Source organism: Aquila chrysaetos, chromosome 8 (assembly GCF_900496995.4).
Source record: "Aquila chrysaetos chrysaetos chromosome 8, bAquChr1.4, whole genome shotgun sequence".
Taxonomy (NCBI): Eukaryota; Metazoa; Chordata; class Aves; order Accipitriformes; family Accipitridae; genus Aquila; species Aquila chrysaetos.
In genome coordinates, this window is record NC_044011.1 from 20,703,215 (window position 1) to 20,729,375 (window position 26,161).

The 26,161-nt window shown below is 42.5% G+C and overlaps 1 protein-coding gene across 13 annotated transcripts in view; it reads left to right on the plus strand.

The window, feature by feature from the left end:
• The window catches only part of NHSL1 (NHS like 1), a 184,808-nt gene that overhangs the window by 84,979 nt on the left and 73,668 nt on the right, over window positions 1-26,161 (plus strand). Inside the window, exon 1 of one of the 13 annotated variants that reach the window (XM_030022026.2) lies at window positions 10,875-10,981. The exons of 11 other annotated variants lie outside the window; for them this stretch is intronic. In XM_030022026.2, coding sequence (XP_029877886.1) covers window positions 10,885-10,981 — 97 coding nt within the window. In that variant the 5' untranslated portion in view covers window positions 10,875-10,884. Of the gene's footprint in view, window positions 1-10,874; window positions 10,982-11,174; window positions 11,206-26,161 lie in introns of those variants that run through there. One more of the 13 variants, XM_030022028.2, reaches the window with a different exon arrangement.

Consider the following 26,161-nt stretch of genomic DNA (forward strand, 5'->3'; position numbering starts at 1 on the left):
GGTCTTTTTCTAAAGTCCACATGAATTTTAAAATTTTGTTTTTTTAAGTCATGAACACAGTTCATGAGGGGGGTTCAGAGTCAGAGCACTAACCACATTTTTTTTTTTAGTAATTAGGTGTAAGAGTACCAAGAACTAGGAAGTCCCCATAAGCAAGATTACTGAATCCAGGCTTGCTGTTGCTATTGTAATGTAAAATCATTTAATGGGGCTTTTTTTCCTATATGTTTTTGCACAAGATCTTGTGTTCAAGGGGGGAAAAAGTCATGTCAGTTCCTACACAGATAAGGGCCCATAAACCTGAAGGGAGCTGTTAGTGTTTGTAGAAGCAGTAATATGTGATGGATTGTAGTGTTGGGGCGTGTGTGTCTGTGAAACGGATTCTTGAAGCTTTGGGCAAGTCCATAAATGATTATTTATGGAAACCTCAAAAAGCATTTGTGCAAGAGACTGGAATAACTCCCAAACAAATATTATATCTTCTATATAACTTTTTGTGGAAGACTTTTTTTTTTTTCCAGACCTGAACGTTTTATAGACACGCAGTTTTGTGTATATGAGCAGACATACACAAATCTAAATATTTAAGTGGAAAAAATAGTGAGAGATTTGATACAAAGGCCAATTTCCTGTCTTGTCATACCTTTTACATGTTGTAGGTTCTGTTTGAAAAGATAAAATTGGATATAGTTATACGCATTTGTAAAAATTTGCCTATATGGTCGAGTTTGTGTCTTAGTATTTGTGGTTGAAACTGTTGGATGTTGTGCTTTTATAGAAGCAGTTCTCAGCTGGAAGCAGAGGTACTACTTAAATTACTTAGGGTGTACTATTTGTATTTGCATGTTTGTACCGTGGTGCAGCAGACAGTTCTGTAAAACTTTCACGATATGCAGTTGCAATTGAAACTTTTCATGCTGGTAAAGCAGCTGGAGACAGTCGAAAGTCCTGTATTTAACTACAACTTGAAGTAGCAACTTGTGTATGCTGCTACATAAATGCAAATTTAATCAAAACTTTGCCTTCTTTCCCATGTCTTCTGGTAAATATTGCCATAGATGGGCATCTGAAAGTGGGTTTGCTAAGCAAAAATTTGTAAGCTACAGAAACAAATTAAGTTTAAGTAAGAAATGTTGACATGTATCACAGAATCATTTGTTCAAACCCACATCTCTACTTTTGCTTTATCAAAAAAACATGGATCCAGCCATCATTGCTATTCGTTCTATAAAATCCTTGCCAAATTTCAATCCTTTGCTATTTTTATAGTACAAATAACTTGTATTAAAAAAAAAAAATGTTCTTTGTCACCTGATCAAAACCTTCCAGGTGAAAATAGAAGAAAAAATAACTTGCTATGACCTTAAACATTTGCTGCAGCCCTTCCCTCTTTCCCAGCTGCTATCCCAGCATGTCCACTGAAGGAAGCAGTGGCTGCAGAAATGCAGTCTGTGCTAAAGGACATTTCCGAGTAGATTTTTTTTTACAAACAGTTGTGGCTGGTTCCACTGTCTATATGCTGTCTCCTCCAAGAGCCATAACCTCTTACTAATGTAAGTTTACTGTGTTGAAGTGTCAATCTCTCAGGGGATTGTGGAGTTTTTTTTTGTTAGGAGGAAGGAGTTGAAGGGAGGAACACGCTTGTATGGCATGCTAGAGCTGCTGTCTCAGAGGGGTGCTTTTGTTAGATGAAGGGCAAGTTAGCTGCTGGTACTTGAGAACCGTGAAGCTCCCTGGGTTGCTGCTCCTGGGGCAGGTGCCGGTTCCTTCTGGGCAGCTCTGTGCTGCTGCGAAGTGAGACCCTGACTGTTCTTACCTTCTGTGGCATACCTTGAGTTTCACTTGCAGAGTAGCTCCAGTAGGTTTTCTTGGCTGGTCGCTGTAGGAGACCACAGTCTTGGGAAATGCAAACAAACTGAGTAGCACCTGACTTAACCGTGTGTTTTCAAAGTTACAAGGACATCGCAACCCAATTTGTCTTGCAATTTAGCTTTACTTGATGTTTGAATTAGCACTGTAGCTAGAGCAGCGCTCTTCACAGAATAGTATGTCCTTTGCTTGCTTCTTTGCAGAGATGAAGAAACACACAGGGTGCTGTGATCTTCCTTCTGAGAGTGTATCGTTTTGATCTTTATGAATGGCTTCAAGTTACATTTCATGATGTATACACTTCTATACACTTTTTTGTTGTTGTTGTTCCCAGGATACTTCTTGTGCCCTCCGAAGTCCAGCTAATCCTTAGGCTGAAAACTTGGGGCAAATGTTTCCCCCTCAGTAGAGGGTCAAAACTGATGTCTCCTGACCTTCACATTTTACTCTTAGCTAGCTGTATTTTATAAAGCAGACTGGATGTTTTCCAGTGAGACATTGTATGCACTGTTTGAGCTGAAACAACGCGCTGTATGTGCTTTCCTACGCGCTGCTCATCAAGTAAGAGAATACATGAAAATTTCTGTTTTCATGCAGTTGTTAGCCAAGTGTTCCGTGAATTGTCCCCTAAAACTGAGGGGACCTTTGTCTCCAGCATGGTCATAGCTCACTATTCTGGCAGGACATTGCAAATATTACAGCTACTTGTTTTTCTCCAGTCTCCATTACAAATGAAAAGAAAGCGAAGTTAAAGGTTAAGAATGTGGTTTAATAACTAAAGTTAATAAATTTTGCAAGAGTGTATTTAGCTTCTATTACAATATATGGAACAATTAAAAAGGGTGGATTTGACAGTTTGTAATTTAAACTGTGAAATACATTTTCTTCTTGCCTTTTAGTTGCAGAATCCAAATAAAAGTAAATTAAATTCTAGGTTTTCCATCCACCTGTTTTTTTGCTGACATTTACCTATTAATTTTTCTACTAGCCTCTCTTTCCCACTTGTAGGTAGAAACCCCTTTGTTGTCTTTTTCTTTTTTTCTGGAGAACTGAAATGACAACTCCGCTGTAACCTTATGTGTAGCTTGTTGTTCCAAAGCCTGAGCTGAAGTGGTCTGTTAAAATAAAAGGCTTAGGTGCTTATGATATCTGTGCAAGGTATGTTTTCAGCATGTGAGCATGTATGTTGGACGTGTAAGAGTATGGTGTATTTTCCATCCCAAGGAAAGGGTATTTAATACGTATACCCTCTGCTCCTTCTAGAGCTTCCCTTATATAAGGCATGGCAGCTTCTGCTTGGCACTTTATCTCCCTGAAGCAGATGGATTCCCTGGACATTGAGTCTTGATGAACTTGCAGTGTTCCGAAGGCAGTTACGAGCTGTGAATTAAATGCATTGCAAGTGGTGTATCACTTGCCCATTCACTCAAAATGAAAAGATGCGAGAAGTGTGTAGAAGGCTTTTGGTAAAGTTGCTCAGAAGTTGTCAAATCAAAACACCGAAGCAGAGGGATTGAGAGGGCTGCATTTTGCTTGACAATAGCTCACAGAGATGTTAAATAGAAATTATCCACAGTTGCAGTTTCGCCAAGGTAACACAGGTCCATAATAAAAGTGCACACGCATTTGTGTGCGTGTATATTGGCAGGGAGAGGGGAGGCAGAGACATGACCACCCTTCCCACTTCTTACATGAACTGTGGGCCGTGTCCATTAACCGTGGTACAAGAAGCCGTGCTTGCCAGTTGGCAGGTCAGGTTTGATGGGGACGGCTGCTGGATGGAGGCACAGCTTGGCCTCCTCACTGCTTCACCCGGGCATGGCACCTGCCCACCGGGCAGCATGTCCTCATCGGTCGGGTCCCATCAGACCCACTCCCATCACCTGCTGCCTCTCTTTCCTTTTGCTTGCATGGGTGAATCTTCTTACTTCCCTGTGGCTCTGTTTTATTTTGCACATGCGGGTGTTTGCTCTCTAATGCAGCAGGGATGCTCATGGTTTACGTATTTGGCTTAATACTCTGAATCACACTCTTGTAGGCACCTTGCTAGTGACTATAATAAAGAGGGACCTATGGAAAAAACAGGCTCTTAATTTTGGTTCTGTCATTCATGCCCAATTTCAGTCCCTGAAATAGGTATAGAAACTAATGAAAAGTGGAGGCTGTTGCCTTTTAGAAACTGAAATTTGTTTGTACTTGCTTGTAATTTCCATAGAGTCTTTTGTATCTGTTTTTCTCCCGTGTAGTCAAGGCTGCTGAAGAGCTGATGAGTAAGGGTGACTGATTACAGCATACTGTACGCTTACATGGAAACTTTCATCCAGGAGTTATTAACTCAATTTTATTAACCATGAGTAATGCATGTAATACCATGTATGATAAATATGGCATTTTCATTTCAGAATGCAAATGAGGTCATTGTGACATGCAGTGGCAGAATCGGGTATGAAATTATACGTTTGACTTGTAGCCAACTTGACCTGCTTTTGCAGAGGGAGAAGAACCCCCTGTGCTCGGCAGCACAACTCCTTCCACCGGGCTGCCGGCTGGCTAAGACAGCGGAGCTGGACCAACACTGAGGGGGATGCAGCTCCTACACAGTCGCCAGTAGATACTGATTCAGCTGCGACTGTGGGGAAGGCAGCAAATATATTAATCAGGTCAAATGAGAAATAATTCATTTTGTTCTCCCTGCTCTGCGCTGACACTTCACACACATGTGCTGGAGCCTCAGTGAAGAAGCAGTCATGTATTTACCCTAGGGGTGACGGCAGAAAATGCCTTGGGGCTAGCTTGGGTTTGTAGCAAGGAAAGAGCCAGAACCGGTGGGCATTCAGGAATATTTCCCATTGCAACGCACAGGTGAAGCTGTAATAACCTAGAAACCGCTCTGACACCCTGCTCTGTGCTCTGTAACTGATGAGAGTGCTTGCTCTGTTTGCTACCCAAGGACAGTGAATGCCAAAGTGCCGATTCTTGTTGTTTGTTTTCAAGGACTTGGGTGTATTTTGGCCCATAGCTTTAAATCAAAAGAGAACTGCTTAAAGTACTGCTGGTTTTAGCTCAGTATTTCAGTGAACTTTATCTGGTCCGTTGGGTAAGCACGTTGACAATGTCAAGACGGCTCCCAGCTAGTACTGATGGCGTGCCTGCATGGTTGTACTCCTTAGGTCAGAAGAGAAACTCATTTTTCTGTTTGCTTTCTTGTGTTTGTCTGTTGTGTGTTTCAGCCTTGGGGAGATTTTCGATAAAAGACCGTTGTTCTGTATTTGGTGACAATGCGCTGTAATTGTGCGTATTCCAGGAAACAAACCATTCTTTCCTCCTCCTCCTTGTAGGGCTGTGCGTAACAGTACAGTTGTCTTTGGATGCCAGGATGATAACGGGGTTAATTCAGGTGTCCTTCCTGCCACCTGTGATTTTGATATTCCTGGTTACCCAAAGGCGGCCTCAGAGCATTCCTCAGCGTCTCGTTGTTACCAGGGCTAGTGAAATACTGAGGGCATCAGTCTGGAGGAGCAAGCCCATGTCAACCTGTGCTACACCTGCAGCAATTTTCTGGAGTGGTGCACAGGTGGCTGGGCAAATGAAAGTGCCTGCAAGGGGCTTTTTGGTTTTGTTTTAATAGTAAACATTATCAATAAAGCCCTGTTGCATCCATTAATCAAAGATAATTTGACACTCAACCCTTGCAAAACAATCATTTTTTATTTCAGACCAGGTCTTTTAGCAGCAGATTGAAATTACTGGATTGCCTGTTGTTTTTCCAGACTTTTTCTTCAGAATGTCTACTCTAGCCTCTCCTTAAATTTAGGACAGTCAGTGACTGTTTTGGTATAATTCGTTTTCTCCTTGTCACGTGGTAAGCCTCTATACACTTTGGTCCTCCCCACACAACCAGGAATGCCCTCTTTGTTCGACTTCTGCGGCAAAGAAATTCCTGAATGAATTTGGAGAAGTTGGTTACAGATTCTTTTCTTGACCTACAGCAGCTCTTAAAAAGATTTTGCCCTCTCTGTGCCCTTTGTCTGAAGAGTAAGGCAAACAAAAGATAAGGCAAACTAATTCATGACTTCATTGTGTTTGTTTTCTTCCTCACTTGAGGCAGAAGACAGCCCATTACTAAAACCATTTATTTTATTATTTTTAATGCAAAGCACTTTGCACCTACAGACATTGCTGGGTTTATTACAAAGAACTTTTTGTTTATAATAATCAGAAACCATAACACAATTTCACAAATGCTGTGTGTAGTATCTAGTTGAAAACTGCGAGTATAGCTATAGCTGGGGTGGGAATAGAAATAAAGTTGTTTCATTGAAAATTGTCTTTTGATGAAAAAACCAGACACACAGATGAAGGATTTTAACTTTGGGTCCTGAATTTACATATGACTATGTTCCTCCTTCAAGTAAGAGGTCAGTGCTTTGGGTTTTAATTCTCTGGGAAAACAATTTCAAACGGTTTCAGAGGTTTTACTGGAAGAAGGTTGTTTTAGAAATCAGTTTTAATTATGGGCAAATGTTTTTTTCAAATGTTTATATTGTTTCTGTTCATTCTTGTTGCTTAAATGTGCTTAAAATTCATTTTTCCTCAACATTCGGATATTTGGAAAATTCTTTTTCTCATGCCAGTCTTGAAAGGTATGACAATGCCCTGTAGCTGTGAATCTGGGAGTACATGAGTAGCACTATATTTGTTGTTTCACTGATAATTTGAGAAGGTCCATTCACACCGCAAGTCACCTGCCTGCATTACTTTTTGCAGGGCAGGACACATCTTTTCACCTCCTGCTATGGTGAATATTTATCAATTTGAGTTACTTGAATTAATCACGGGGTTATTCTAATTATTCACAGTGGATTCTGCTTTAAAGGACATAGTTCTAGCCTGATCATTTGAGTAAGTTACTTCTTTCATTATGTTTGCTGTGACTTTCCCCAGAATAATTTTGTCTTCTATAATAATTTTTAAAATTTTTCTTTCCTTCTCACTGTATGAGGAAACTCCACCCTAATCAGTCCTCAAGTGGAACGGGTAATATAATATGTGCTATCAACTGCAAGAGATAACAGCAAAATATTTTCTCTCACTTTGGAGTTACAAGAATGTTTGGTTTTACTTATCAAAATAATGGTTAATATCTTTTCAGCCGGTGCTCGGTTTCTGAGTTGATGCTGCCCCTTTAAAGATACGCTGGGGCTGACCTGACCTCTCTTTATCTCCCCCCTCTTATCACCAGTGGGACCACAGTGCTGGTAGGCTCTGGGTCTGGCTTTCCTTAGCGCTTGAGCCAACAGCAGACTAACTGGTGTTGGGCTGTGACAACCTTCAAGTTGAAAACTTTATTTTTACTCCAGCTGTTTTCTTTGGATAGTTTTTCAGGGTGATTTTTTTGGTTTTGTTTGTGGGTTTTATGCGCAGTTTGAAAGGGAAACACTCAGAGTGATTCAGGCTTTAGAAAAAGATCTCTTTCGATAGTTGGCACCCATCCGGGGTATCAGAAGTGTACGTCTCTGCAGACCACTTTGGTTCTAAAAGGAAAAAGGGTTTAATTAGACATCCCAACAGCCCTGCTAGCTGGCAGTCAAAGCGGGATGCCCTTTGCTGTGTAGCAACATCTGAAGCAAGACAGAAACAGTCTAAACCCTCATCCTTTTTCCATGAGTTGGGCAGGTCTGAGCTGTGTTTTTTTCCATGCTTGTTTTAATGGTATGATCTCTAGTATCAAAAAATGGTGCAAGTATATACATATTTTTCCTAAATTTATTTCCCTCCATCCTGTTGGATTTTCAGGTTAGGACAGCTAAGAGAAATGGCGCTAACGATGTTACATTTTCAACAAGGGAAAAATGACACTGACGTATTTCTTTTAGTTGTTCTCAGAGAGCTGATAGAAATTTCAGTGACTTGAGAGTAAGGGAGAGAATGAAAGACATGGTTTGTTGTGTCAAAATTCCTGACTTCATGTGGTTAAAACACTTCTATTTAGAAGACCATGACCAGTCCTTATTAAACACAGATGTACACACACAATTCTCCATGTCAGTCGTGGTCTCCTCTGTGGAGCCAGTCTATTTAGCATCCAGTCAGTAGGAGCAGTGCCTCCATGAGAGGTGGTGATGGCAGTTGGCATTATCTCCTCTGCTTCTCCCTTCATGGGGTAGATGGGGTGGGATATGTTCCTGGAGGCAGCGCTGCACGCTTGTAGCTGTCTCTTCGTATGCAGCTCGACATGGGTGCTGGTCTCTTCTGTCAGGTGGCTGGAGATAGGACGAGAGGAAATGGCCTCAAGTTGCGGCAAGGGAGATTTAGGTTAGATATTAGGAAAAATTTTTTTACTGAAAGGGTTGTCAGGCATTGGAATAGGCTGCCCAGGGAAGTGGTTGAGTCACCATCCCTGGAGGTATTCAAAAAGCGAGTAGACAAGGCACTTCAGAACATCGTTTAGTGGGCATGGTTGATGGTTGGACTCGATAATCTTGAAGGTCTTTTCCAACGTAAATGATTCTATGATTCTATGACATGTAATGCTTTACATAGTCAGTATACTTTGTGATTTGACTGTTGGAAGATATTTCCATGTTACTTCTATAGAGTTCACCCCGGTACAATGGGGAAATCTGGTTCCCTAGCATCACAGACAGCAAAATGAGATGTAGGGAGTCGGAGAATCAGTTGCCTGATGGGACTCAGAGTTGGGACCAGGTGTGATGTCCTGCAAGTGTGACAGCTGCCAGAGAGGGTCCAGGCACCTGTCCAGTTGCTGCAAATGCCCAGGCAAGAGAAGACCATCACTTGGACCTCTGGCCTTCCTAGATGGCAAGGTCCACCACGTCTGAGGCACTCAGTGAGATACCAGGCTTCTGTAGTTCTGCTGCTTGTAAAGCTATGCACTTCTTTGGAGCACTCATAGAGTCCTGACACACTAAAAAAGGGGGGAAATAGATGCTGGACTGCTTTATGCCTGTCTGGGGTTTGGTAATTCTGCTCCCTTCCCAAAGCTGTGAGTTCTTATTTAATTTATTTATTAGATTTTTTTTTTAACCATTGCCTCTTTACCAGTGGGCATCAGGAAGGTGGGGATCCCTCCCATTCAGGCTTCTTTGCTGTCCTCGTGGTGAGGGTGGGAGAGGGAGCTGGTGAACAGGACACAGGGTATCCCCCAAGGAAGGGAGGCTGACCCAAACCCCCCTATGAGGGCGTATGAGCCGCCAGTGTTATGGCCCAGAGCAATTCTGACTTTTCAGCACTTTAATACCACGTTGCCTCTAAGCTGTGTCTAATTTCTCAGACAATGTTATTGTTCCGTAGTTGGCTTCCTCTTCCTTGTTTTATTGACAGTTCTTCCCACTGCCTATGTGCAGAACTGACTGCTGGTTTTGTCTCTTTTTTGTATTTTTCTACTTGTGTTTGTGATTCTGCTAGAATCTGTTGTGTCATTTCTCAGTCCCCAGTGGTGTGTTCACAGCTGCTCTCGGTCCCCAGTGATTATCACTGATGCGCTGCTTACTTCCCCTTCCAGGTAATTAATGAGTAGATTTAACAAGATTGGACCTTAAAATCCCTCTGGTATCCAAGTAACCTTCCTCCAGCTACAATATGGTTTTGTTTATTTTGCCTCCATGAAGTGTTTATTCCTGGAGCCCTCTGAAGAGTTATGGTAGGAAATAGTGCGTGCATGCCTGGAGCACCAGAAAATGGAATTAAGGGGAAAGGGCCCTTTTGCTTCTCAGAGCATAAGGAAATCTTGACATTAGTCTGTACCCTTTCTAGCAGGATTTAAAAGAGAAAAGGCAGGCTAAGCTATGTAAATGCTGTTTCTGGATTTTGAGCTACTCTACTGTAATGTCTCTACTTCTCGGCCACTGCAGCCTGCTCTTAGCCCACTCTAAAATTAAGTAACTTTTCTTACATGATGGCAGATACTTGAAATGTGATACTTTAAGATCTAAGCAGGGCTAATGGGACTTAGCATCGCATCAGTGCTGCTTTATCTGGCGTCTAAACTGCCCTTTGCAAGGTGTCTGGACCAGGTTTTTTTCTGGAGCTCCACCCAAAGATAATGTGTGTTTGCATGTGTTCCTTACTTCCATTTGGCTTTACATGGAGGATTTTAGGACTGCTGCATTTGGAGACACTTGCAATTCTGGCTTGTTCAGCAAGGTAGGTTACCCTGACCCTTACCTTGCTGCCTGGTTCTTTTATTTCTTTGCTGTACGAGGCCAGGCCCTATAAAAGTTAGTCAACACAGCTGCATTTAGACCCAACTATCACCAGTAAGCACAGTGCTGGTAGCAGCTCTTTGTGACCCTTATAAAAATAAAATGCTTACAAGGTTGTGTGCTTCTATTGCTGAAGGTCTCCTCCGCAGAAATGAGGTGTATGTGAGAAATCTTTTTAGCCACAACATCTTGGTGTTGAGCTGGGGAAGCAGGCTTAAGGCGCACAGGAAGAGATACACAGTATTCAGAAAACAAGCGTTTTCCCACTTGGACTGTGGAGAGTAACTGGTGCGTTGTGGAAATTCAGTACCCCCAGAACTGAGATGTTGGTGAGAGGGAATACACCTTTGCAAGGTTCAGGCTGGCCCTGTCTCTAGAAACGGTAGTATTCATCTTAATATAAGAAGTCAATTAAGATGCAGCACGGTTTGACGTCTTGTTTAGATTCTCCCTACTCTTCATCTTCTTTGTACAGAAAATTGGGTGGAGGGGTCCTCTGTCCCTTGCTAGTGGTCAGGTAAAGATGAGCTGTCTCTGGCGCGAATGTGGAGGTACACTTGCAAGATTTTTGTTTATTAATTAAGCCTGTACGCGTAGGTGAGAGAGAACACCGCACAAAGAAAGCACTTTCTGGAGAGAGACCAGACATGTATTCCAGAACGAAAAAACCCGAAAACCCCAGACAAACCCCCAACCACACAGAGCAGAGTTAGTAATTCATAACGAACAGTTGAGTGGGATTGAAGCGATGCATTTCTCTAACGCTGTCCCACTGACGCCCGTCAGCTGAATGCGCAGCGGTGCAAAATGCTGCCCGGTGAGCTCGAACAGCCGCCTTCGGGCCGGGGGCTGCCGGCGCGGACCGAAGAGGACCGCCGGCCCGTTTTGTGAGTGCCGCGCTTCATTCGCGCGGGGCCGGTCGGGGCGAGGGGAGGTGAGCGGCGGGGAGGTGTCCGCGCAGCGGCGGAGGCCCCGGCCGATCGATTGGGCGGCCGGGGCCGCGGGAGCGGGCGGGGGCCGGGCGGCGGGCGCCGCGGGGTGCCGGGCCGGGCCGGGCCGCGCCTCGCCTCGCCTCGGCGTGGGACGGGCCGCGGGATGTTCTGCCTGAAAGGTGAGGCTGCCGCGCGGGAAGTGAAGCTGGCGCCGTCGTTGCCGGCTGGACCTTTTCGTCTGGCGGAGGAGGGATTTTAGAATTGAAATGTAATCCTTACAAAAAAAACCCAAACGAACAAAAAAAACCAACAACCCCCAAAACCAGAAAGCGTATTCCGTGCGTGGATGGGAGGGCGTCTGAATTCGTTGCTCCTTTTGTTCCTGCGAGCAGGGAGCGGGACGCCGCCTGAACCCTGCGGGAAGGTGCGCGGCAGCTCGCCAGACAAAAGGCCGGGCCGGCTGGCTGGCTGCGGGGGGGGGGGGGGGGGGGGAGCGGTGCTTTGCATGGCAGGAACTTCTGTGGAGCATCTTCACCGGTGATACTGCGCTAGAAGTTTATTTACCTTTATGGGGTTTTGCTTCCGTTTGGATGAAATGTCAGAGAATGGGTCGTGCTGCCGTATTGCAGATGCTTGGTAGAAGCTGCTGCTGCCCTGCCGGGTGATGCTTACTCTCATTTAGAGATGGTGCAGAGCCCTCGGGACGATAAAGAGGTTTTATGTCCAAAGAGTTATTTTTGTTTCATCTTTCTGATTGAACTTCCCAAGAATGAAACTAAATGACTAGGAAAAGATTACTATTTTTGTTTAACGTCTGTATTTCTGTTTTTATTAAAAGTTGGTATTACTGCTACTCTTCGTTTCTTACTGAAGTACAGTTGGTGAAAGCTGACACCAGAGAGCTGTTGTAAGGAAGGGTTTAGAAGTTGTAAAAAACATACTTTCCTCTGGGAAAGAATAGTAATGAAGTTAAATACTTAAGTGCTTATCAATGCTTGCTCAGAATATTTTTCTCTTCTCTCTTAAGTTGATTCAAAACGCTGACTACTTTTATTCTGCTAATGAATTCTGTTTGTGCAAAGTCCCCGCTAAGGATCTTGGTACAGCTGCCAACCATAAATTAAAAAAGGCATTAAAAAAGTTCCTTTCTTGCAAATTTCAGAGTAGTGAACCAGTGTTTCTAGAGAACACCTTAATGTATCATACAACAGAATTTGCTATGCAGTGTTTTATCTTAAATGAAATTGTTCCTGTGTACGAAGTCAAAAAACCTGCACTGTTTAAATATTTTAACTGCACAACAAGAGGTTTTCAATTCATGACAACTCAACAGATCATTGGAATTTAGAAACAAGGAAAGATGAAACTTTTGTTAAAGCATTAAGTTAGAGATACAGGATAAAAGTTGTTGTTTAAATGAAGAGTATAATGGGTAAAAGGTTTTCAAGGGGGTTGGGTAACCAGACAGCTAAGAAGACTGAGTCTTCTGTAATCTAGATCACCTGACTGAAAATTAACCAAGGAGTCAAGTTTTCAGAGACTGTTGTATGTGCAGCAAATTAGTTTGTACAGAAGCAAAATACTTTTGTCTTGCATAATAAAACTGAATTACAGTTGCTTTTCTGTGAATCTGAAGTCGAATGTATGGAAAAAGTATTTTCTGAATTTTCAGGCTTTATTTCTGAATAAGAAAAGTTGCTAGTTCCAAGATATAAAAAGCAGTGAAGGTTCTGGATAGTTTTCCTGCATAGCAATGTATTTTGATGTGTTTTAATTTTTTCTTGTTTGCATGCACTTACATACTGTTTTCTCTAAGTCACTGTGCTTTGTGCTATTTCGTTAGTTTGTAGGAGACTTCTCCCTACCTTGCAGAGCAACACTTATTGTGTATTACGTTATTATGCATTGAAAATCATGATCCTGAAATAATCAGCTGGGGCGTTATCATTGATAACCTTAACAGGCGAAGGAGTCTTGCACACCAGTCCTTTTGCTGACTTGATGGTAGCCTGTATAGGGAAGGAGGATTTGTTTGTCTTTGAAACCACACGGCCCATTTGCCTTTCAGATGCTGGTTTGTTTGGGCTCGGAGGGCTCAGGAAGAAGCAGGGTATTTGTTCAGGCGCTGCCCGGGCTGCCAGCTCTCACGGTGTTTTCTCAGTCTGATGCGGCAGGCAGTCTCGATCAGATGAATTAGTCCCAGGTTTGCATAGGGACTGAGGCGGTGTATTCGGTGGGCGTGGATGTGCTGGGTGTGCCTGGGATGGGTGGTGAAATCCCTGCCCTAAAACTCCGTCTCCACGAGCTCTAGGGGCCTGCTGCCTCTAATTTTTTCTTTTTTTCAGGTTGCTGTTTCTGTTTGCTTTATGATAGTCCGTACCATCAGCACGGAGCCTCTTGTTGCCGTGCCCGTCCTGGCTGCCCCTGAAGAGGTTTGGGGTGAAGAGGCGGTGGATGCTGCGTGCCTCTGCCCATGCAGGGTGGGCGACCCAGCACCTCCCGCTTGCCGGCGGACCCGAGCTCTCCGGTGCTGGGGTGCTGGGGTGGCCCTCGCACCGCACCGGCCCGCGGCAGCACTCAGTTCTTTGGCGTGGCCCTCGGGGTGACCCCCATCGTGTGAAGCACAAGTTGCGTTGGTGTTGGATTGAAATTGGGCATCTGCAGCAGAGGCAGTGCTGTGTGCTTTGACGCTGTGTGCTTGTTATTGATCTTTTGGACTGAAGAGGTACAAATGGAAGATATAAATAAATTTTCTTACAAAAGAATTAATTCCTAGAAGGGTCATGAGCCAGTTCATTGCCATGTGCTGAAAAATGAGCTCATGTTTCTGTAATATTTGCCTAGAGTTTCTCTTTCCTTCATAGCTTTTGTAGAAGGAGAATAGTGCCAAGAAACGCTGTAAAGCAAGTATGTGCGCTTACTGCTTGCCTGCGCTTGGGAAGTATTTTCCACCCTTGCTTGTCTTACAGCTGTGGATTTGAGAGGGAAGTCTTTTATACTAATAATAGCAAGAAGTTATGATAGAAGCTATCCATGAAAAATCCCAGGCATGTGCTGCTTGCTCCCTGGAGAAGGGTTCCATGCTAGAAATGCAGATTTTTTTTATTTATTTTTTGTAAAAGATCACAGGGCTGCTCACCAGTTGTCTCGTATGTTATGTGCGCGTAAGGACATTCCTTGGATTCCTTTCTTGGCAATGTTCTCATAAAATATCCAGTGTTTGAAATCAGAAACAGATTTTCTCTGATGTCTTTAAATAAATGCATTTTCCAAGTCAAACTAGGCAAGCAAAAATTTGTACAAGTTGCTTTCTTCCTTTTTTTTCTGTTTATAGTTTTACTTTTTTGTGTGTGTAACAGCAGGCCAAAATGAGGGAGGGGACGTGTGGTAATCTAAATGAAGGAGTCTGTCAAAGTGAAGATTCCTGGCAGAATTTGATGAGTTCAGTTTGAGCCTAAGATGGGTCGTGTGGCCTTTGTTCCTCTGACTTCATTTCAGTTTTTTTATTTGAGTTGTGTGTAATCACAATGGGACTCGTGAGTCAGACCATTCTTTTTGTAGTCGTTTTTTATGTCGTATGCATAATTTTAATAGGGTGAGTAACTGTGGACACTTCTTATCTGCAGCTCTTCAAAATATAAAAGCAGTTTGAACAAATGCAGAATTAGTACAAACAAATGAGGATTAAGTATCAAGCATATGACTCTGAGTTGAAAAAATCTACTTCTGAAAGAAGAGCTCTGCTATTTTTTTCATTTCTCCTGTGTCTTACAGAGTTACTCTTTCTGCTGTGCTTTTTCCAGCCTCTTATTTTTTTTTGCCACCGATTTTCCTGTCCCCACCCAAGTGAATGACTGCCCGGTTCATCTTGGGTGCAGCTGGGGTCTTGCCGCTTGCTCGCTTGATCGGCAGAATGGAAGTGTTCACAGCTACACCTGTGTGAATCCCTGACATGCCAGGAGAGCCACGGAGTGCTCTGTCAAACACGGTGTGTTCACATGCTATGTAAAAAATGGGCTTTTACTTAATTAGTGAAGAGATTTTAGTGTTTAAGACCGCTTGAAGCTTGAAGGTTTTGTTAAACGACAACTTTATTACCTCACGCTGAGGGAAGGAGAGGTACCGATGTGAGGAAAGATGTGTCTGTGGCTGAGCATGGCTAACAGCATCTGGCAGAGGACCGGCCGCTCTCTGTCAGGCAGCAGTAAATGTGAATCGCTTCTAACCGTGCCTGGACGTACGGAATGAAATTGAACATAACGAAAGGAAGATTATAGGTCTGGATAACAACATTCTCGCTGAAGCCAGGTGCTCAGAAATATTGAAGATCCCCATGTACTTCTACTTTTTTCCCCTCTTAGGTATCATTCAACCGCTCCACCTACAGCTACGGTCCTGTTGTGTAATGTTGTACTTAAGCACCAAATAAAACACTGTTTCTGCTTGGTTGAATTTACAATCTAAATACATTGAAAGGGGTCAGCATATATAAAAGCAAAGTGGATTTCTGAAGGCAGCAGAGTGCCTGGGCGGCTGAGCCGCGGCCATGCCCGCGCTGCCTCTACCCCACTTGTTCCTTGGCTCTGTCTGCAGCAGAGGGGGCGAACAGAAACCTCAGAGAATACTGCTGCCGTGCCGACCCGTCGCGGGGAGAGCGCCGTACCCCAGCTCTTGTTTCTGCGGTTCAGAGATTGCCCGTAAATACATTTGTTCACCACATTGTGTAAGCATGTTGTTCCACTCCTTGGAGCTGTTTCATTTGACCGCCTCCGAGGAGACCACCAAATGGCACTGGCACAGAACCTGCAGAATGAATGCCTATTGTTTGCTGTGGTTTTGCTTTGCTTTTTTTGGTCATAGAACAGGGTGTGGGCGCCTATTTTTTCCGTTAAATTTTTAAGAAGGCCAATGGCAGTGGGTGAAGCAGGGTGAACGTAATCAGGCATTAGATAAAAATCTTTTCTGGCAGGTACACCAGCTTTTCCCAGGGCACATGGGGCTTTCACCCTAAAGTGGTATGGTGACAAGGCGAGTCATATAGGTTCAGCTGTGAAATCAGTTAGTATTGAACCTCTCCTTCAGTAAATCTTTAGCTGATGATTGGAAATGTGGAGGTCAGGAGAGACTTCTGTATGTGCCTAGCTTTCAGTACTTGAATTCAGCTTGTGCTTTTCAAACACAGGGGCAGTATAAATACACACAAAAATACTTAATGCTTGTAGTCCATTAGTTTACTCAGGTGGTGTTCAGTCTTTAAGACTCTATGAAAATTGACTCGTCTGCTGTCACAACTGTATAATTAACACACAGCTTTTCCTTAGGCTCTGTTTTTCCTTTCATGTGAGCATTTAATGCACACTCTGCCTTTCTGCTCCACACCTAGTTCTTTACTGCAGGCTGCAACAGGAGCCATTTGCACAATTCACAGAGCACTGCAATCCCAAAGAGGGCCTGTTGGTAAATGAATCATAGGTAGAAAGATCGTCTGCTGTTTTCCTTGACCTGCTAATGTTTGCTTTTGAAGAATACCTATTCACCCCCTCCATCATCTGGAGGGCTGCGAGTACAATGCAGATGGGGATTGCTGTGCAAAGCAGTATTGGACGGCAGTGAATTTCTGTCAAATTGTAGCAAGAAGCCAACACTTAATTTTAAACAGTGAAACGGTGCAGGCTAGAGAATATTAAAACAGATGTAAAAAGTAGCATGCACAGCTGATTGGATTCATAAGCATTGGAAGAATTCATGTTGAAGTGGTCTTTGAAACAGCACGTACATACTTGGAACCTATAAATATCTTCATACATTTTTCAGTTGTTTAAGCATAGTAATGATTTCACATTGTTTAAGTATTGTGTTACCAGATTTGTACTGTCTATGCTTGTCACTCTTCTACATTGGCTTTTTTTTCATCCCAACAGCATTTGTGCAGAAGGCCGCTGTTCCTTCTGGGGAAATGCCATAAACCTTTGTCAAATGGGAGACCCGTTCCCTGTGAAAGCACATTGCCTGGTATTAAGAGATGGAAATTTTACTAATTCTTTTATTCAGAGTCCTGTCACAGCTGTGATCTTGCCTGTGGTTAATGGCTGGTAAAACAGTCTATAATTACCCCAGGCATCTTTTTTTAATACTATCCCAGTGTTGTTTGACTTCCAGTCCTTTAGAGCATCCCACTTTTTTCTAGCTATATTTAAAAAAAATTCAGAAAATGGTTTTGGCATTTGAAGCTCTTGTGTAACTTATCTGGACCTTCAGAATTTAAAACATTTTAAACTTAATTGCTGGTCATATGCAGAGGGATTACAAAAGCATGGCTTATTTAGTCTAGCTGGTAGCTTGGGAGGTAAATACCCCAAGGAGGGAGGAAACCTGTTGAAGTCCAAGGATAGTATTGGCACAAGATGAATGGTTATGAGTGCGTTCTGAATTAATTGAAGTCAGACATTAAAAGATCCCAAACCATCCGAGGAGGGAAGTTGTGGAACAGACTTCCAAACAGGATAATGTGGACAAAGAAGTGTTTTTAAGATGGTTCTTGATAAGTTTGGGGAGAGTTTAAGTCAGAATTTCTGGAGCTGGTAAGGGAAGTTGTGACAGAGGGCCATCGGGCTACGTGGAGGCATTTGTCCTGTGCGTATGTTGTAGTCACCCCATGTTTAACTGCTTCTGTTGGTCCTCCTGTGAAGACCAGGAAGAATTATCCCTTTAAAAATGTAACTGCAGCTTCTGAGGTTTCTCTTTATTCTGTTCTGCTTCACTGGAGGCTGGCCGCAGGGGGAGGCAGGATGAGGAGCAGGGTGTGCTGCAGGTCCTCGCAGCATCGCACTGGCTCGCCGCTGTGCCCTGCTCGCCCCATCCTTCCCTTCAGGCTGAGCAACAGGTACCGCTGCGGCGGCAATCTCCCCACAAGCTCAGCCTGGTCGGGACCGCCGGGCTTTTCCTGTCCTCTGCGAGCGCCGGGTGTGCTGCACGCTCCTTACAAGTTTGGTCTTACAGATTTTCTGCTCTCACAGGGGCTTCGGACCTCGCTGACACCCTTCCATTTTCTCTTGCTCTTTTCCTGTGACGTGCTGCAGTTACATACGTAGTGAGATCCTGCCGTGTCTCGCTGTAGGCTGCTTGTTATAAGGTCTTTCTCGGCCCGCAAATCCTCCTAATCCAGAGACCTGTTGGAAATCTGCTCTTTGCCGCACAGCATCCTGGCCCCTTTCTGTTTCTGATTTTTAATCCATCCCCATTTTAATTTAAACCCATCAATAGCTGCCGAAACAGAAAGATAAAAACGGGAATTTTAGCCACGTCCCATTAGCGAAGACAAGGACTAATACTTGTGCTGAAGCACAGGCATCTTCAGCAACGGCAGATTCTACGTTGTAGGAGGGGAACGTGTTTTCTGTCTGCACCTCAGTCACAAAGTCTTGGATTATTTTGTGCGTCTCTTAGCCTTAAGAGAATTGCTGCATCTTTAACATGCTTATGTGGGATAAAGAAGCGTGATGCTTAAGTAATGAGGAAAACCCAGGTTTTTCCTCCCTTCATTATTAAGGTCAACCAGTTGGACGCTCTTGCCTGAAGGCTTAATTTGTGGGGAGGTTTGTGTTAAATAAATAGGAGAAAAGCTTTCTACCGTCTGAATGCACAAATGCACCCTTCTTTAGTTGATCAGGTTTGCTTTTTGTTGTCCCAGTTTCATACCTCAGATGAATTCAAGATCACAATGAGGTTTTTGTAGTTGCTGGCAACCAGGAGCCATCATTTGTGCAGCACCCCGTGGATAGGTGCCCTTCCCCATGCAAACCATGCTGGAAAACAGCAGACAGTGGGAAGACTGAGTCCTTCTTGAGGAAGAAGGGTGCAAGGTTTGGTGTTAAACTTCTCTCCTTACAGGCAGAGTGCTGGAGTAAAGGTGGCTGTCAGATTAGGAATATGTGCTTAGTACCTTAATTAGAATTTAAAAGACAAAATACGTTCTTTCTCCATACAGCTATGTTTTGAGAAATTTATAAGGAGAAAGGTCACTTTTGTTCACCTTACCTTTTTGGAAAAGTGAATTAAAAAAGGCAAATGAAAGCTGTCAACTTGTCTCTATTTCTTTGTTACCTTCTGAAGGTTTCAGAAGAATGCTTTCCCATGATATGGAGTTATGCCTTCCTCAGCTGTATTCCTCTCTGCAGCTGTGGTGAGACTTGAGATGGCAATAGCACTCCTTGGCAGGATTGAGGCCAAGAATATATTTAAGAATAGAAAAAAAGAAAAGCTATTTTTCCTGCCTAATGGATATTTGGAAGACAGTTTTTGATTCTTTTCAAAGTCTTTATTTTTCTCGATCTTCGGTGTGTCCATGTGTATCGTTATGTGTCAGTGCATGGTCTGGAGCAGCGTGGCTGGTGAGGGCAGTGTCCCTGCCCAGTGGCTGACCAGGGGATTGCTGTGGTGAGAGATGTCCCACCCTGTTGGGTCAAACAGCTTGTCACTCCACCCTGAAGATCTTTACGGGTTTCTCATCTTGTGCTGTGCAGGGGTTGCTCTGCCAACTTATTGCTTCTCTTTTTAAAGATTGTTTTCAAATCAGTTAAAAATTATTTTACTTTTCTGCTAACATTTTGAAACCTGTTCTTGAATTAGCATCCTAGTTTGTGGGGCTTTACTGTCGTTTTTCTTTAAAAAAAAAAAAAAGTGTAGTGCAAAATACATGCAAAGGCTGAGTGACTCTTTTCAAGAACAAAAAAGTTTATAACGATCTGTTCAGCTTCAAATTTATCTTGATCCAGTAGCCTGAGGAGGTTGTATTCTGTCAAAATATGGAATTTCAGAGTATGTAATTCTGAAATTAACAGAAGCATAGATTTGAAGAATTATACAAATTTTCCATGTCCTAGTTTATGGCTTTGATATGGGCCTTCCATAACCAAGGCATTTTGCATTTGTCAGGGTTGTTGCAGAGGAGATCCTTCTCTGACACAATGTCAGCATGTAGGGAGGGTAATCAGAAAGGAGGCTTGTTTTCAAGAATATTGCTTGGAAATTCAGGATTAATTTAATTTCTTTTTTTGCTAGTAAACGGACTGAAAATGAAACCCATAGACAACTGCGTCTATTAATTTGTGTGCTTACTGTGACACATATACAGATGGCTGCTCTTTCCAGTTGATTTTGTGAAGCTCACCCACTTGACTTGTGTTTTTTTACAGAACAGTAACGGCAGATACCAAGAAAGAAGGGCACTGGTAGGCTGTGTAGCAGCTATAGCACCTGCATTTAATCATTTTGTTGGAAAATCAGATATTGTAAGAACAGTTGACTTCAGTAACTTCGCATTCTGCATGAAAAAGCAGTCCAGAAAGTTTGCTGTTAGGGATACAAAAGTGACAAGTCAATATGAATTTTCTGTAAAAATTGAGACTATATAATTGACTATATAATTGATACTGGAAAGTTTACACATCATATGGATATATTATTGATTGTTTTGGATTGAAATACTGTTACTTTGTACTGCTTCTCATGAGCTTAATCTTTTCCATGGCAATGGGTGAATATTTTTGCCATTACTCTTTCTAATGGAATTTGATGCATTCCTCTGCCGTGATCTGTAAATCCGAGAGTTTACTTACCCTTTTTAAAAAGCCTTTATGTGACCTGTTGGAAAGTAGGTGGGCTGTATTTAGCCATAATTCCTAAGAAGCTAGTGCTAACTGGCTTATCTTGCATAAATACGATTTTCAAGTAAATGTGACACTTCAGATTAAAGATTTTGTATTGAACCATTCCAGGTTAATGTGATGATATTTGATATAAAGTATTGCTTTAGTTCTTTTAACGTACCTCTCTGCTGAGGTATAACCTTTCCTTAAGCCGCTGACAGAAGTGTGTGGCAAGGTTACTTTTTTCATTGGTTGGGCATTTAAAAATAATAAAACTACCTTATCGTAAGCACACAGCAATGATTATGAGAAGCTATGTCTACACTGGCAAGTAGCATGATGGAAGAGAAGGGGATCTGTAGCGTGGAGTAGTTGTGAGGTCCTTGTGCCTGCAATGCAAACCAGTGGCACGGGATGTGGAGGTGGCCGGGGTCATGCCGAAAGGAGCATCCCGGAGTTGAACTAACATGGCTGAAATGTGTGCCGATATGCAGGAAGACCCTTTCAGGCTGCAAAGTGAAAATACACGACCATTGAGTTTCTTATTTTTATGACAATTGGGTTTGCCATTCTTGCTCCTTCATTGACATTTTACTATTGTTGCATTATATTGTAATGTATTTGTACCTAATGTATTAGCTGTTGCTCTGTGGTCTGAAAAAGAGTGAACGAATGCCTCTGCCTGGCAGCAGCTGACTGATGTTCTTCGATGTTGCATGTTGTGCTCTACAGAGTGGAAAGTCTTGACCTTGTGGGGGTGGGTATTACCTAGCGGTTTCTGTCTAAAATGGGTGAGCAACAGAACAGCTCATTTTTTGACATCTTGAGACTTTTTCTTTTTACTATAGACTGAAGCAGTGCTTTGTTAGTAAAACTGAGTTTCACTTTTTTTTCTTTGCTACATGAAGCTTAAAAGCAGTTCTTTATAGGGCACTCATCGAAGCACCCTGACCATGTAAAACGAAAACATTTTAAGAAGAACCCACTAAAAATAATGAACTCTCTCGATACGGATTTGAATTCTTTTAATAATTTTTGCCGTTTTAATCTTTAAAGCCCTCCTGGCTCTCGCTTATGCACCTGGCCGAAGCAGGCCTTCACGGGAACGTGCATGTCCAGGAGATGGCACTGCGTTTTTGGCAGCGGTGATGGCGAGCATGAACAGAAGGCAGCCTCAGCAGAGCATCTCCTCCAGAAGGAGCAGGGCTAGGACGCTGTAGCCTTCTGACTGAAGGCTGCTTTTCGACAGTGGCTTTTGTCAAGTAGTGTAAGTTGCTTTGGTTTTTGTATTGAAAATCCCACTGTGTGTGGACTCTTCCAGTGAGCTGCTTGGGTGGCAGGGAGGTTGCTGCTGCTCTGTATTGGAAAGGTGCTTCCCTCTTTGGGCTTTTACATCCATTAAAGGAATTGTGAGAGAAAATAGGAGTGGGGAGATGACTTCTTTCTCTTCCTGTTGCCATGGTAATGAGTTTAATGAGCGGACCTGAAACGGGTAATCCTACCCAACTCTGTCTGAATTGCCATTTAATGAGAGTTGTAAAATAAGCTGGTAGAGATGTGACTCCTTCGCTCGCAGAGTGCGTGGGTGTACCAGCGTTACCGGCACTGCCATCCGTTGTGGCTCCAGACTGGAAGTCAACTTCTGCCCCGGCTCTTGGCAGCAGCGTCTTTTACTCTTGTGTTTTCAGAAGGATCAGCAGATGTGTGGGACCCAATCCCTGGAGTAAGGCAGCAAGAATAGCTTCTGTTTCAACCACCAGGAGTAATTGGTTCGGTCTCGCTAATGGCCCTGTTTTCTGTCCCAAATGTGTGTCACCCCCTTCCCAAAGGTGGTCTGCTTCACAGAATGCACCAACCAGAATACTTTATCTTTCTTTTTGTATGGAAACAGAGCTAAAACAGAAAGGCATACAAAAGTTTTTCTGAGTTACCTGCTGCTTATACAGCTGGCTTTATTTGCTTTCTCGTTTAAATATTGCAAAGCAGTGATCAAGAGTTAATATCAAACATATGACATTGCTTGTTGCTCTTAAGGTGGCTTCCTAATTGAAAGTAAAGATGAATAATTAGAACATAGAAGTATATTTTTAAGTGCCCAGGGACTGCCAATAATGTAATGCAAAGTGTGTTTTTCTCCTCTAGTATTATGTATGTGCTGTATATCAAAATACTTATTGGATTAAAAATAATTAGAGGGCTATTACATAACAGCAAAGGAAAAATTAAGATATAAAAGAGAGGGTAGCGGGTATGTTGAGAGTTGATGCAGCAGGGAGATAGGGGGAGGCTGTTCCAGATAGTAAGAAAAGACTCTCCTCCACTGTGATGAAGAGACAGAAAAAGGCTCTTGATGGAAACAAAACATACCAAAAGTATGTGCAGCTATCTCTGCATGGTATTAATGGGAATGGTGTTAATTCTGTGCTTACAGTGAATATGAAACCAGAGGAGCTATTTTGCTAGTAGGGCTACAGTTGCTGGAGACTGCCAGAAAGCATGAAACTTATGTCAGAAAGGTTTGTAAAGATTTTTTTGCTTTCCACCAAAGCATTGATTCCTCACAATCATTTTAGGGTTTTTTTGTTGTTGTTGTTGTTTTCTGTTGTGTTTTATGGGTGCCTGCTGTATCAAATGGTTTGCAGATTTGGTGTCCCTGCAGAGGGCTGAGGTTCGCCTAAGGATGACACTTTGAATCTAGAACTGGCTCTTTGGGTACCAGGAATTAAATTAGCCAAATGCCCCAGCGTTCGGGGGTTTGCAACCAGTTTGTTAGGCACACAATTGCCAGCAACACTTGCTGTAGCTTTTTACAAAGCATATTTAATTGCTAGGACTGCTTTGAGCTGTCATGCCTTATTGCTTATGGCCTTTTAAAAAAAGAAAAAGTTAAAAGTTAAAAGCTTGATAGATGCTATGTGATCGCAAGCGTATGATAAAAATACATCCATGAAAGTAGTAGGGGATAGAGCTAATGCTGGAGAATGTGGAGATGGCCACGTGGAGAGAGCTTTTTGGAGCATCATGAAGCTTTGTGCGCATCCTGGCAGTGGTGCCTGCCGTCGTCGTCGTCCCCTCCCACCCCGCCCCGGTCCCTTTCATCTCCCCTGTGCCCTGATGTCTGTCAGTATTGTAAGAGCTCATCGAGCTCATCAAATGTTCAGCTTGCTTTAAACACTGTAAAACTGGTACCTCCTGCTTGCTTCCTGTTTAAGAGATTCATATTCAGTTAAAAAGCCAATTACAATACCTCAAGGGGATTTTTTTCCCTTCTTTTGAAATTCTTTAGCTTTTGTCTGCTGTATGTGTGTTTTAAGGAGCATGAGTTAAGACTTCAGACACACTAAATTAATGCACAGGAAAGAGGAAAGGTACATGCACAGGCCAGGAGAGCAGGACATCCCGTGTCCGATCTGCCCATTGCCAGCTCCCGAGGGTGCTGGGGTGCTCCGCCGTGACGGGCATGTCCTCGTTCTTGCTGTGTCCCGAGTTGTCCGTCTGCAAAGGGAGGATACTTTCTCTCCGAGAGTGTTATTCTAACGCTTAGTTAATACTATCTGGCTCTGATGAAATACATTTAATGTATAAATAATTTTTTTCTGGTTTCTTTTAAAAATAACTGTTTAAGTACAACTTAAAACCTCCAGCTCATCAGCCAAAAAGCCCAGAATACATCAACCCATCATTGCTAAAAATAGAATCGCTGTCTAATTAGGACAAAGTTTATCCCTGTGGTTTTCCACAAGCTCTCTTCAATTTCCAATGTGGCTGTTGGGCTTGCATCAGAAATTACTTCATTTGATGGTTTTGTTGTGCATGGTGTTCATAAAAGTGATGTTATTTCACTACGTTGTGCATATTACTATTTTCCTTCTACCCAGAGGATCTACAAATTGTACATAAAGACTGATGATACAATTTCTTATATAGCATATTTACAAAGATTATCTTAATACCAGCGTAGGACTGACATGACCATACTTTGTGATTCCAAATTCCCCTGAGTTCCCATTAGGTATATCCTATATGCTTTTTAAACTCCTACGTATAATAAGTCATCAGTATTATTGCTGTTCTCAGAGCTCAGGAGCATATATGCTTGTCTAATGAAAGGGCTAATGGTTTTTTTGGTTGTTTTTTTTTTTTTAATTTTGTTTCTTGTAATCCCAGAGTTAGTTACAGTTTGGGGAGTCTGTCACACTCCTAGCAATCTTTTTTCTTTAGACCAAATGTTGTTTCCCAGTATAATGTAATCAATTTTCTTCCTAATTATTCAAGCTCTTCCTAATAGAGCCTGACTGTAAAGAGGTGGTTTAGCGAAAATGAAATATGCTGATAAAGATAAATATGCATGTTTAACAGTCTGCTCAGAACATTCATACTTGCATTACTAATAGTTCAATCTTTAAAAGGCGTGAAAAAGACTAATAAAGGAAATAAAATGTTATTTGGGGGAAATCTTTATATAAATGATAGCCCAAGGCTGAGAAAAATGAACAGCCTCACTTTTGTGTATTTGAAAACACAAACCAGCGCTATAGCTGCAGTAGCATAAGTGAAGTTTAATCAGAAGTTTTGTGGTAAAATTTTGGGTGAAATTTTTACTTTGTGAAACTTAGATTATTGCTCCATATAGACACAGTATAAAATAATTTTTTTAATAGGATTTTTGGGGGGAGACTAGAAGGGGAAGAGGCAATGTACACAATGTGTTTCTCACATGAGATGGTACGTCCTCATCCTAACTCTTTATGGTTTTGCATTTGGTAATAGCTGAGACCATAACCATCACCAAATCTTTTATCATATATGTTACCAAGGTCTTCCAGCCTTCAGGGAAGAACTGATTTATTCTTCAAGTAAAAAATTTGTGGGGACATTAATGCCTACCATATGGTAAATATACTTGTTAAACTGGATTTCAGCCTTGATCCCATTATTGTGCATCAGCCTTACTTCGTGAGCACGCATTGGAAACATGCCTAATTGAGTATGTCTGTAGTCTAGAGAAGTGCATGGGAAATGTCACGGGGACTCCAGGCCAATATGTTATCCTGTGTCATGTTGTTAAGTGTTTGGGAACATCTGAGTCTGCTGTACACTGAATTTTGTCTGTGTCCCCTGTCGTCTTGCTCCTGTGTTTGCGCTGCACGTTACCTAATAATACTGGTTTGATGTGTAGATCTACACTTAACTTCTATGTCAACTAATATGGTTGCATAGAGATACGACAACTGCATGCGAACATCACCTGATAGCCTTTTGAAATACAATTTGATAACATGATTTTGAGTTGTTAAAATAAAAAGCGTAACAGAAATTCATCTGTATTCTTGTCTAATAAAAGATACTGCTCCTGTCTGCAGGAGAAATAAATACAAGCCCCAGTGCACTCTTTTATCAATAGCTTGTTGATGTTCAGAAGTTTTGTGCATCACATCTATGAGAGTGACTCTTCCTGAGACCCTGATAATCGCAGGGAATCGAAAGG